Raw genomic sequence first — 12,504 nt, forward strand, 5'->3', positions numbered from 1 at the left:
ATAACCCACAAATTTACCATTAGTAGGTAGAAATTTATAAAATAAATAAATAAACATTGTCTATGGATTAAAGAAGAAACAAATGTTACAGAATATAAAATAGATAAATATTTGAATGAATCACACAAAATTGACTACAGTTATAAAAATAGCACCTGTGAGTTTTTAAAGGAATGGAGACTATCATGAGAATATTCCATGTGCCAGGACAGGGCTGATAACCAATGAAGAATCTTTGTTTTGCTCAAAAGATGTCTCATGCTTTCATGAGTTTATTATGTTAAAATCCCAATGTTATCCACTAAAATAATAGAGGCACATTGTTTCCAAAGTATCAGGATTCAAAAGGACTAAATCTATGAAAAGACAAAAAAAAAAAAAAAAAAAGAGGAGTCTAAGAAAGAAAAGGCAGGACAAAGACAAAATAAGATGGTTGAAAAGAACACCAAACGTTATCAACACTTGAGCTTTAAGTATTTCAAACTAAGTGTAGTGAGACCAAATGAAGGCAAACGGCCTGTGTATTTTCTTTATCCTTAGCTTTGTCTGCTCTGATGTTTTAATGTTAAAATATATAATTTATAAGAGATGTATTTTAATGTTAAAATATATAATTTATAAGAGATGTATCCAAAATGTAAGGGAAGAGACAGATAAAGACTAACAAAAGCCAAGTGCACAAATGTCTATGAAGGAAGAACAGTCAACTACAGTAACCTTTAAGACACAAATGACGACTGGAGATAAATGAAATCAGAATATACTGAGACAGGCTGTGATTTAATGAAGATAGAAGTCTGAACTATTATCTAACATGACCTTATAAAGCAAACATTGGCAGAATACAAACATCATACAAGTGTGATGCTCTAGTTAGTGCTCTTGGCATATTTTGATGAGCTAAGAAACTGAGTTGTCAAAACAATCCATTAACAAAACACAGAAGATTGCTCATATCTTTAACTTTAGCACTTAGAAGGCTGAGGCAGAAGGAGTACCATGAGTTTCATGGCAGCCTGGGCTATAGAATAGCACTCTGACATCAAATTAAAAAAAAAAATGAAAGAATGAGAATCTTCAGTAATATAATTGAAATATTGTTGGACATACATGTTTAGAACACAGTACCCCCAAATTATAGAACATGCATTCATCTCAAGCATTTATTAAATGTTTATGAAAATCAAGCATATACTAAGCCATTATCAAGCTTCAACAAATTTTAAAATTAGTATAATAAGATAATAAAATAAGTCTTAAATTTTTAAAACTTATTTTATTATCATTTACTAAAACAGAAAAGAAAAGAAAAATCTTCCTACCAGGCAGTGGTGGTATACACCTTTAATCCCAGCACTCGGGAGGCAGAGGCAGGAGGATCTCTGTAAATTCAAGGCCATCCTGGTTTACAAAGTGAGTTTCAGTACAGCCAGAGCAAACCTTATCTCAAAAAAACAAACAAGCAAACAAAATCTTCTGAAAGTACTTGGATTTCCCACTCTCTTGTTTTGAAACTTCGCTCTGATAGAGACTGAAAACCACAGCCTCTCCAAATAACTTCCCCTATGAAACAAATGTCATACACTGATAGCAATATCCTCAACCACGAACTGAATTTTAAGTATTAAAACTAAATGTTAGATTTGAACTATCTTCTTCTCTGTAAGTGACATTTATACAGAAAAGTTCAGTTTTGAATGTTCTTTAACATGTATGGATTTGAGCCTAAGCTACACATTCCATAATGAAAGCTTTGAAACGGAAGCAAGTTCACATTTCCTCAAGACATAACCCTGTCAGTGGAATCTGGAATCATGCACATTTCTAACTCTGATCTCTTCAGAAATCCTTTTAAGTGGCAAAGACATTAACCAGCCATAAGAAAGGCTGAAAGGTAAGAGTAAACACAGGAAATGCTGAGTCGGGAGTGCAGATGGCTGGAGTGCTCTTTCATGCACAGTGGGGATATAAAAAGATACATTAATATTTTTAAGAAACAGTTGAACCATTTCTTAGAAGTTTAAACATATCCTTATATGATGAGCTGGAAATTCCCATTCCTAAGTATTTAGATAATCCCCTTCCAATTTTTTTAAACAAATGATTTTTAAAAGGCATAAAAAGTCTTTGTGGCAACTTTACTCACAAAAGCTGGAATAATCTAACCCTGTATTAACAGAGAACTGGAAAAGGTTGTGGCATATTCATACAGGGGAATTCTACTTTAATAAAAAAGAAATTCATAACTGGGAGACCAGCACTGATGACAGAACAGGACACACAGAGTGGATACTATACAATTCTGCTTATATGGAGGATAAGAATGGCAGATTCGTCTTTAGTAATAGACAACATAGCTGGGCTTGGGTGTGCTAGAGTTTATAGGAACTGAATGGGAAGGTCAGGAGCATTAGTGGAAGAGATTTATGCCTTGATCCAAGCAGTGCTTCTAGGGATTGTAACTGTCAAATCTCATCAAACTTCAATGTTTATGCTTGTGCATGCATGTACTTTGAAGATCTGGGCACCTCAATACACTGAGTTGTAGCACAATGTCAATTTTTAATAATGCTAGATTTGAAAATGAATCTACAAATATGAGAACTATATGAAAGATAAAATGCCAAATTGATCAATAAAGAAATGAAGATAGAGGGGATAAAATCATGGTTCAAAACATTTGCAGAAGAAGATGAAAGAAGAGGTAAGAGAAAGCAAACCCAGCCAACAAATTAGTAAAACTCCTTAGAGAACTCCATTCAGCACTGCTGGACCACTGTGCTCCTTCTCCAACCAGCTCATTCCGAATGACAGGCTGAAGCAATTACTTCTTCCTTGGATACATCTTTAAAAATATTTTTCTACACTGTGTTCAGGCCACCTCAAGAAAGGGTCAAGATCTGAGTCTGGGACCTGAGACCAGAGGTAAGTGAGCACAATAGTGTCAGACTACCACAGACCAGGAGGGGAAAGAGAACAGGATGTGTATACAATTCTGTCTCTAGTAAGAACACTGGCAGATTCCTTGTGGCAGCCCTGGAAAAGGAAGACAGTAACATAGGTGATGTGATGCCCAGAACAGAGGACCCCACATCCAGAAGGCCAGTTCATGATCTGCCTCATCCATACAATCTTGAGCAACAGATTGCAGTGATAAATGGCATTCACCAAGTAGGTATTCTCTCATACAAAAAGGAACAGACAACCAGAAATCACCAAACATTTGAGAACAGCATGAAAGTTAGATGCAGAAGGTGGGGAGGGAGGGAGGAAAGAAGGGGAGAGAGGGAGGGAAAAAGAGAGAGACAGAAAGAAAGAGAGAACACACTCAGTAAAATACAGCACACTGGATGAAACAAAAGCAAATTTTAAATTAAGTATAATTAATATCCTCAATGAGATCTAAAGAATATCATAACATTAATGGAAAACAGATTGCTATTAAAATGAAATAGGGTTTTGGAAATTAAATAAACTCAAAAGGCAGAAATGAAAGAGACTTCCTTAAGGCAATTCCCAGAAGGGAATATAATAATAATTCCTTGTGGTGTTAATATTATAAAGATCAATTAAAGCCATAAATATAATTATGTGAATCTTCAAAGCAATTAAAATCTAAAGAATGGGTTAATCCAGCACTTATTACTTCCTTGGGTAGTAATTTTAACTTAATATTTGGTAGCGAAAAAGAAACTAAACTTACAGGTGGGTCTGTTAGACTTCAAGGAAGAAGCTGATTCTTTGGCATCATCGATTGCCTCCCAGCATCAAAATGCAAAGTAAGCCAGCTGGTTTTGTTGCATTTTATAAACCCTGAGCTCCAAACAACCATGTAGCACATAAAAGGCCTTGACCAGCATGATGACCACAGTGTTTTGATGTAGATTTATCCCCATTCTATGGTCTTCTTTATCCATTAGAAGTTCATGTGCTATGTGACTCAACTGTATCTCCCTATTTGTTCTGGGTACTAGAAGTTTTATAGTCAAATGTGGTGCTCAATCATAAGAAGCATTTCATCCCAGTTGAAAGACATATTTGGATCTTTAGCTTTCCACTGGTACTGTAACTTTCTTTTAAAAGTATTTATGGGGATTGGAGTGATGGCTCAGCAGTTAAGAACCCAGGCTGTTCTTTCCAACAGCCTGGGTTCAATTCCCAGCACCCACATAGCAGCTCATGCTTCTCTGTAACTCCAGTCCCAGGTAATCAGACACCCTCTTCTGGCCTCCATGGGCACTACACACAAATGGTACACAGACACACATGCAGGCAAGACACCCATACATGTAAATAAAATGAAGAAACAATAAAAATATTTCCTTGTTTATGAGATGCATTCAAGATATAAACAAATAAAAAGCTAGTGACAAGAAAATCTTGTTTGGAATATTCTACCTTTACTTCAGAAATCCTACAATTTTAATATCAGTGCTTATCTTTATTATATTTTTTAAAAGGCTCACTACTCAAACACATTTCACTTACCTGCACTATCCTCCTCTGACATTACAGTATGGCAGAGAGCAAGTAAGCGAAGAAATTCATGTACTTTGGGGTCCCCCCGCTCAATGGATTCCATTAGACTGTGGTCAAAGAAATGAAGTGTTCTTTCTGATTGACATTTGCCTGAGAAGTCCACAGCCTCCTTTTTCTGTAAGAGAACACCACCACCAAGTCAAACTTTTTCCACCAATAATCCATTGCTCTCTTTTCATTTTTGACCTTTGTGCTTTTCATGGGGTTGTAATTACCTTACTTTAAAAAAATCTGCAACCACTAACTCATCCCAGATTATTTGAAAAATAGAAAATGTCTAGTATACATTCACATACTGCTGTCTTGGAGAGGAGTTCATTAAGACACAGAATGTTAAAGAGGAGGTGAAACATTCCATCCTGCAGTGAGTTCTCTAAACTCAGCAAGTAAACAACTCAGAATAGCTTCAGGAAGTCCCTGAAATCAAACAGATTCAACAGACGCCCACCCTCCTTCCACAAGTATATAAGCAGTAAAGCCATTTAATAAGCTGTAAAGGACACCCTCAGGCCATAAATACTGCCTAAAAGGGTCAGAGACCAGCCAGGCTGCCTTGAAGAGACTCAGACCAACTGAGCTACCTAGAAGGACACTCTCCAACCTGTTGAGCTGCCTGTAGGTTTTGCAGGTTTCCAGCTTTCGTGAGCTGTCACCACACTAAGGTGGGTTCTGGTGATGCAGCTTCTGAGATATTCTGCTCCTGTAAGTAACGGCTCACCCATTTTCCTATAAATACTCATAGTCCAATAAAGCTCATTGGCTCACTAAGACAGACCTTGGTGGCATGGTTACTTTGGTCTGTCTTCAGTTCCTTCTCTGAGGTGAGTAGGTGTTTGTTCTCATATTCTTAGAATAGTGTCACGTAACACCGTCACCACATACTTCTGTACATTTGAGAACTCCAACCTGATCTCCATGTTTTGTCCTTTTGTTGATTTCATGCAGTCATTCCCCCACCTTTAGGACAATTATATTATGATTTTGGAAGCTTTATGACAGTCTTATAAGTAATAAAATGTCCATTTCCTTTCCTAAACAGATGGTATCTCTCAACTTCTCACTTTATAGGGACACTACAACCATTCAATTACTTTGGCCCTCACTTTTCCACTGTATTCCCATACCCAGGCTTGTAACACATGCCTTCTACTTTGTAACCAAAATTAAGAGTCCTCTTCAAAGATAAAATCATACTGCATTATTTAATGTTATCCAGTTAACAGTCAAGCTTCACACTGTGGCTAGACTTCCTTTTCTTTGACTCCAAAGTCTGAATCTATATGCATCTCACAGAAATGTTGAAGTATAACTACCTGTTCACACCCCCTCCATGTCCAGAATCATCCTTAGTTTTGAGAGAATGCTAATTTTCATGTATTCTCCTTTTATAAAAGTTTCAATGCATCCTTTTGTGGGATGAATAAACAATGCTTTTGGCAATACACTCCTTTCTCCCTTACCGTGGTTCTATTCACTCCCTGATCCAGTGAGTTTATAGGAGCTACAGGGCTCCAGGGTCTAGCTACAAAGGCAGCTGTCACACTTTCAGCCCCTCTACCACTGTAGATCACCTACAAAGCCATCTAACAGAGAGCAAAAAAAAAAATGGTGTCTGGGGCTGGAGCTTGGAGCAGCATTGAGTTCATTCACTACTCCTTAGCATCAGACCCTATGGGATCACAGGATCCCTAACTGGTTGTCTTAACCCTATTCCCCACATTGAATACCTTGTAAGAAGCCAAGGAAGATAGAGTAGCAGGGAGAACTGAGGTGTTCTAGCTTTCTACAAGCAGGCCTATCCCTACTATCCCTAAGAGTAGTGAGATTTGGTAACACTAAGGGACTTGAAAAAGGTTCCTCTGACCTCAGAAACAGAGATTAGGGGTCCATCATAGCCAGGTCCACAGCACTGACAATGAAGAGCCCCAGAGCCTGTGTCAACCACATTCAATAAGCATGTAGACTAGGACAGTCTGCATGCATGCCAGTGGCACAATTCAAATACGTCTCTCCACTATGTCTGTAGTGCCATGGTAACCTGTCATCATACTCTCACTGAGATATCCTGTTCCTAGTCTGGCAGAGCAGCCAGATCCCTGAGTTTAGTACTGTCCCAAGAGGAATGAAGAATAGGCTGGGATTCTTCACAACAGGGGCAGGCTGGTAACTGTAGCTAGAGTCCCAGAGCCCAATGTCTTCTGAATTTCTAGGCTGGGCCCCTGATATGACACACAGACCCAGCCCCCAAGGATGAGACATGTAGCTCATTCCCACACCCATGGCCTGGGCTCTGGATGAACTGTTTAGTAAAATGGGAAAAGAGACATGGGACAGGGAGGGGCCCTGGTGAGGGACTGCAGAGTCAGCCCTCACTGGCACTTGGCCATGTAGGGCTGAGAGTGTTTCTGTCTATCAGACTTGTGCTGCTGTGAAGCCAATCAGTGTTGACCACTTGGTGCCAAATCTGGTAGTCCATTCTACCAGGTCAGTGAGCATGCCTTCCTGAGGCAGCATGGAGATAAAGGTGCAGATTAACTGCCAGTTATGGGTCTTCCTCTGTTCATCAGTCTTGAGCTTCCTTTTCTCCATGTTCCCCCTGAGACAAACCTCACAGTTTACAGTCTTGGCTTCCACACACTTCCACATGGTTAGCTAGTACTCTCCCCTCACTCACGGGCTCACTAGACCTTCTCAGACAAGCCTTCTCTCCACTGTCTTCTACTACCTTCTCCTCCTCCTCCTCAGGGCTGCTTGACTCTTTATTACCTTGGCTTAGTCTGATAGAAAATGAGGAACCCTTCCCACCATCTGAGTGCCAGGGGACTCAGTTCACCACCCTCCACAAGGTGTGGCAGGCCTGTGCTGATGACCTAGGTCACTGACATTAACTGGATCTCTAAAAAGCATCTTGGTGATGTGGGAGATGACAGATCCAGAGGACATCTGTGTACAGGGGTGGGTTGAGAGCACTGCCAATCTCGGCAGCTCTGTCTGTGCCCTCATTGGTAGAGGTGGGGTGGGCAGGCAGTGTGTAGGCACAGTCACACCTGGACTCCAGCCCCACAGCTAGTCCTGATAAACAGAATCAACAGATCTTCCTGAAATTCTTGAAGCTTCTCAGCCAAGATGTTGATGATGTCAGGCTGAGTCACTGACGGCTGCCTGTCTGCAGAACTACCCACTGAGCTCAGCTACCCTGCCTTCTCCACTTGTAGCTAATGGCAGAACTGAGTTCTGCATGTCATCCTTGTCACTCTCTTGGTTGTCCTTGCCATGGGAGTGCTGCTGAGGTGGGTACACCACAGCTTGAATGCAGCCCCTCCTTCTGCCAACTCCTCCCTACAGCATAGGGTCCTTGATGTCACTGTGGTTGTCTAGAGAGGTTGGCAGTAGCCAGACACTGTGGATAGAAGTCAGGGGGACTCCACTGAAGCTGCTTCCCAGTGGCTTCAGCAAGAGATTGAGTTTGCTGGGAGAACTATGGGTTTGAACTTGTGGGCATGAACCAGCCACCTCCTCTATACCACTTGCTTGGGTGTCCTCAGAATTAGAGCCCCGCCTGCCTCCAGTACCAGGGGGTCTTGCCTCTGTGTGGCTTGGTCTCCCCAAGGAACTCATGACACTTGTCAGTCTGAATCAGCTCTGGCTGTGTTTTTCTAATCACTGCATGGCCCTCACAGATGTTTGTCAGTTCACCTTCAGTACAGATAGCCTAGTGCCATACTTAACCCTGTGATTGGGCGCCACTTGCAGAAGCAAGGCCCATACGCTTCATGATGACCCATCAGGCTTTATCTGTCCACTCCCTCCCTCACCCCCAACCCAGGGCTCTTAACCAGTAGGGTGGCTTTTCATCCCAACCAGCTCAATGATAGGCACATAGATGACAATGTGGCCTGCACTGCTTCCTGGAGAAGTGATGTGCTTCTCGCCTGGCATGGCAATTATGTGCCATGGCTTGCTTGGGGGCATTGCCAATTGAATAGCCTTGACTCCCAGGACCAAAGCCTTTAGTGACATCTTTCACATGACTCAGGGTAGGACCCACATCCATATTTCTGCAGTTCAGTAGCATACTAAGCTAAGCATGAGTGTCAGAAGAGGTGAAAATCAGCTGGTGGCAAAGGCCGTGGCATTCACAGTGTCATCTTCAGTCATATTTCCCACCAGTGTAGAGACTTTGCCTTGTTGTGGGACCTGCATTTTTCCATCCATTAGAACAGGAAGATGAATCCATATCCCTGGCATTTTTCTCTCAAGGTCATAGAACTCCATTGTACCCTTTGACATCAAAATTTGTGGGAAATCCTGACCCAACTAAATTCTTTTTGAAAGCAATATCTGACCTTAAATAGTATGTGCCTTTTTATAACCCCTTTGAACTATTATACTTGTGAATTAACATTTGTTATAGCAAATATAGTAATGTGTTTTATAAATATACAAATCTATAAATCTCACTAAACATTTCAAGAGAAAGTAATGGATGCAGCATGCTATTTTTCTATAACCTAAAACTTGTGAATTTTTAACCCTTCTTCCCTAATGTACTACTGACATTTGTGTTACAGACTGGCATTTGATTCTGAAGTTGAAAGAACAGATGCTATTCTGACTACTTTTTAAAAGAGCAGCAATGTGGAGAAAAGCTATCCATTCCAAGACAGAGTTTGTCAACACCCGAGGTAAAACTGCAGCCAGGTGTAGGCTCTTCCTTCCTCAAACCAGCTTTATTCTAAAATGCATAATACTGACTAAAATAAATATTGTTGAAAATGGACCAGGAAATAGGCTAACAGCTTTATAAATTATGACACATATAGATCCTAACAAGCATCTGGAATACTCACTATTTTCCCCGTTTTACAGGTGAGACTGAATTGTTAAGGCCAGCCATATAGGAAATAGCAAAGTCAAAACTAGGCAAAATGTGCTGCTTTAAATATTTTGTAAAGTTATAGCTCCCTAGTCTAGCTCTTGTTATTTCCCCACCCAAACACAATTTAATAATCGCTACCATTTATCAGGTATTTGTGTTATACCAGCTTTTTTTCATGTGAGCATTTGTTACATCCTGAATGTAATAAATGTTTGTTTAATGTCCATGAAAAGTCCATGCATGAAAGGTTGGTGTCCAGAGAGGTCATGCTAGGCAGTGCTATAAACTTTTAAGAGGAGGTAATCCTAGTGGGAATAACTTTGATCATTGACAATGTGTCCTTAAAAGAGATTAGGTGTATCTTTTTTATCTGATTGAAAATGTAACTGTTTGCAATATCTAACAACCTACAGATACCCACACATTTTTATGGAGTAATTTCATTTCTTGAAATGCATTCTGCAGGATATTCCAATATTATGGAATAGCATACTTACTCAGTTTTCCTGAGTTTTCTTTACTATCAAACCATAAGAGACATTTTTAATTCCCACTAGTGTTTCATTACATATATTGTAGGACATAAATAGAGCAGGATATCATTTAGCAATTGAAAATAATAAGAACCTAAAATTGATCTATGGCCAGATAGCAGTGGTGTACACTTTTAATCCCAGCACTTGGGAGGTAGAGCAAGGCGGATCTCTGCGAGTTCGAGGCCAGCCTGGTCTACAGAGCGAGATCCAGGACAGGCACCAAAACTATACAGAGAAACCCTGTCTCAAAAAAAAAACTAATCTATTAAGGTTTCTGAGGCTGAGAAAAGTTAAAGAAGAGAATGTATATTCTCCCACCACAGTTTATGAGCACTGAAACACATTGTTTGCATATGCAGAAATGACTCTCAAGATTTGGAAACTGCGACCAAAGTACCTGGATTAAAGAAAGTTTGAACCATGTGAATCCATTTCTTTTTATATTTACTTTACATGTCTCATGGTGGATAATATGAATCAGGCCTTTAGGAATGTATCATACTTTAAAAGCATATACAGTTTAAAATTAAAACAGAAGATGAAATGCATATCTTCTATACCTTACTTATTTCTTTCTTCTGGCCCAGGTCATCTGGTACTTCACCTGCTAAAACAAACATTAAAAGTAAATAGTAAGTAAAATGGAAAGTAGTTTTAGGTATTTAACTTTAGAAATAAACTTAGTATTGTTTTTCATTTGGGTTTTGGGTTTTTTTTTTATATTTTGGGGGGAGTATAATACAGTTACAAAATTTACCTCCTTCCCTTTCCTCTCTCCAAACAATCTTACATACCCTTTCTTTCTCTCTTTAAATTAATGGTCTCTTTTTCCATTAACTGCATATATATGTGTGTGTGTGTGTGTGTGTGTGTGTATATATATATATATCCCTAAACACAGCCTGCTCAGTCTGCATAATGCCACTTGTATGTATGTTTTCTGGGATGACCATTTGTATTGGATAACCAAACTGGTATGCTCTTCCCTGAAACACTACTACTAGATGGAATAGAATTTCAAAAATTGGTACAATATTTATAGCCCTATACATGACAGTTAATGTAGTGAGATGCTTATGCTTAAGATAAATCTAAAAAAAAAAGTAGAAATTTAAAATAAAATGATGAGACATGTGGCCCAGCATCACTCGACCCTCACTAGAACAGCTTCCTTTTGCAGCAGATGATCATTAACACAGAGACCCACAACTGACTGTGGGAATGCTCAGCCCTAAACAGAGCATCTGTATCCCATTCCATCCACCCAAGGCTCAGGGATCATGTTAGATGAGGGGGCAGGAAGATTGTAAGAGCCATAAGAAGTGGATGACTACAAGAAAACTGTATTCTGGACATAGCAGGGCCCACATGAACTCTCAGCAGTTGAGACACCAGGCATAAGACCTAGATTGTCTCAGGCCATACAAAATGCCAATATGGAAAGGGGATGTGGGCACAAAGTCACACTCGAAGGTAAGAAGCTATTGTCATTTCATAGCTACTGGGAGAGAGAAAGTCAATTTCCCTTATGGATGCAGCCTCCAGTGTTAGAGTATCCTCCAGTAAAGGCCACACATCCAAGAGCAGATGGGCAGCATAAGCTGCACTTGATAGGTTAATAACAAAGAAGACACCAAGTTGGGTGGGTAGGGAACATGGCATGAATCTAGGAGGAGTCTTTGGGGAGGGTGAATGTGATCATTGCATTGCACAAAATTCTCCAAGAACTAATAACAAATGAGCAAACAATAATAAGATGAGGAATATTGAATGATAGTGCTCCCCAGAAGAACCATAAACTAACAAAAACACCAGTGCCTGCCATGGGAAACCTGCTTTTGATCCAGTGGTCAGGGTGAGTCCCAGAGACTTGTGAAACAATACAGATTGTTATTGCTCTTGGTTACCTCCCAGAATTTGCTCAAGACACTTCAAACATAGGAATGGAAGGAATCAAACTGGAACTGACCTGGAAGCCTCCTCCTGAGAACTAATTTAATCATATATGAAGATGCTATGTGAGCTACCAAAGGGAGAAAAGAATGTTTATTCTACACTGTTGTATGTTGGAAGTGAACATTTTATTTTTCTAATGAAATGATGAAAAGAAGAGAAGCAACTGTGTCTTTGTACTAAGTGGTACCTCAAAGAGGGCCCATTGCAGGACTGTGATAAAACAGAAGAAAAATTAAAAGTCTAAAACGGAAACAGTTCAGAGTACAAAAACAACATGTAGATTGCTGTGGATATCGCTCTGTATAAATAAAATGCTGTTTGGCCAGTGGCCAGGCAGGAAGTATAGGCGGGACAAGAGAGAAGAGAATTCTGGGAAGTGGAAGGCTCGGGGAGAGACACTGTCAGCCGCCGCCATGAGAAGCAACGTGTAAAGACACCGGTAAGCCACAAGCCATGTGGCAAAGTATAGCCTAACAAAAATGGGTTAATTTAAGATAGAAGTAGATAACAAGAAGCCTGCCACGGCCATACAGTTTGTAAACAATATAGTTTCTGTGTGTTTACTTGGTTGGGTCTGAGCAGCTGTGGGACTGG

At 39.9% G+C, this 12,504-nt stretch overlaps 1 protein-coding gene across 2 annotated transcripts in view; it reads right to left on the reverse strand.

Moving 5' to 3' along the window:
- Positions 1-12,504, reverse strand: part of Atp8b4 (ATPase phospholipid transporting 8B4 (putative)) — a 160,082-nt gene that overhangs the window by 60,154 nt on the left and 87,424 nt on the right. Inside the window, exons 13-14 of one of the 2 annotated variants that reach the window (XM_036185697.1) lie at positions 10,515-10,558; positions 4,489-4,654 (exon numbers count right to left, since the gene is read on the reverse strand). In XM_036185697.1, coding sequence (XP_036041590.1) covers positions 4,489-4,654; positions 10,515-10,558 — 210 coding nt within the window. Of the gene's footprint in view, positions 1-4,488; positions 4,655-10,514; positions 10,562-12,504 lie in introns of both variants that reach the window. The other variant, XM_036185698.1, reaches the window with a different exon arrangement.

Source organism: Onychomys torridus, chromosome 4 (genome assembly GCF_903995425.1).
Source record: "Onychomys torridus chromosome 4, mOncTor1.1, whole genome shotgun sequence".
NCBI lineage: Eukaryota > Metazoa > Chordata > Mammalia > Rodentia > Cricetidae > Onychomys > Onychomys torridus.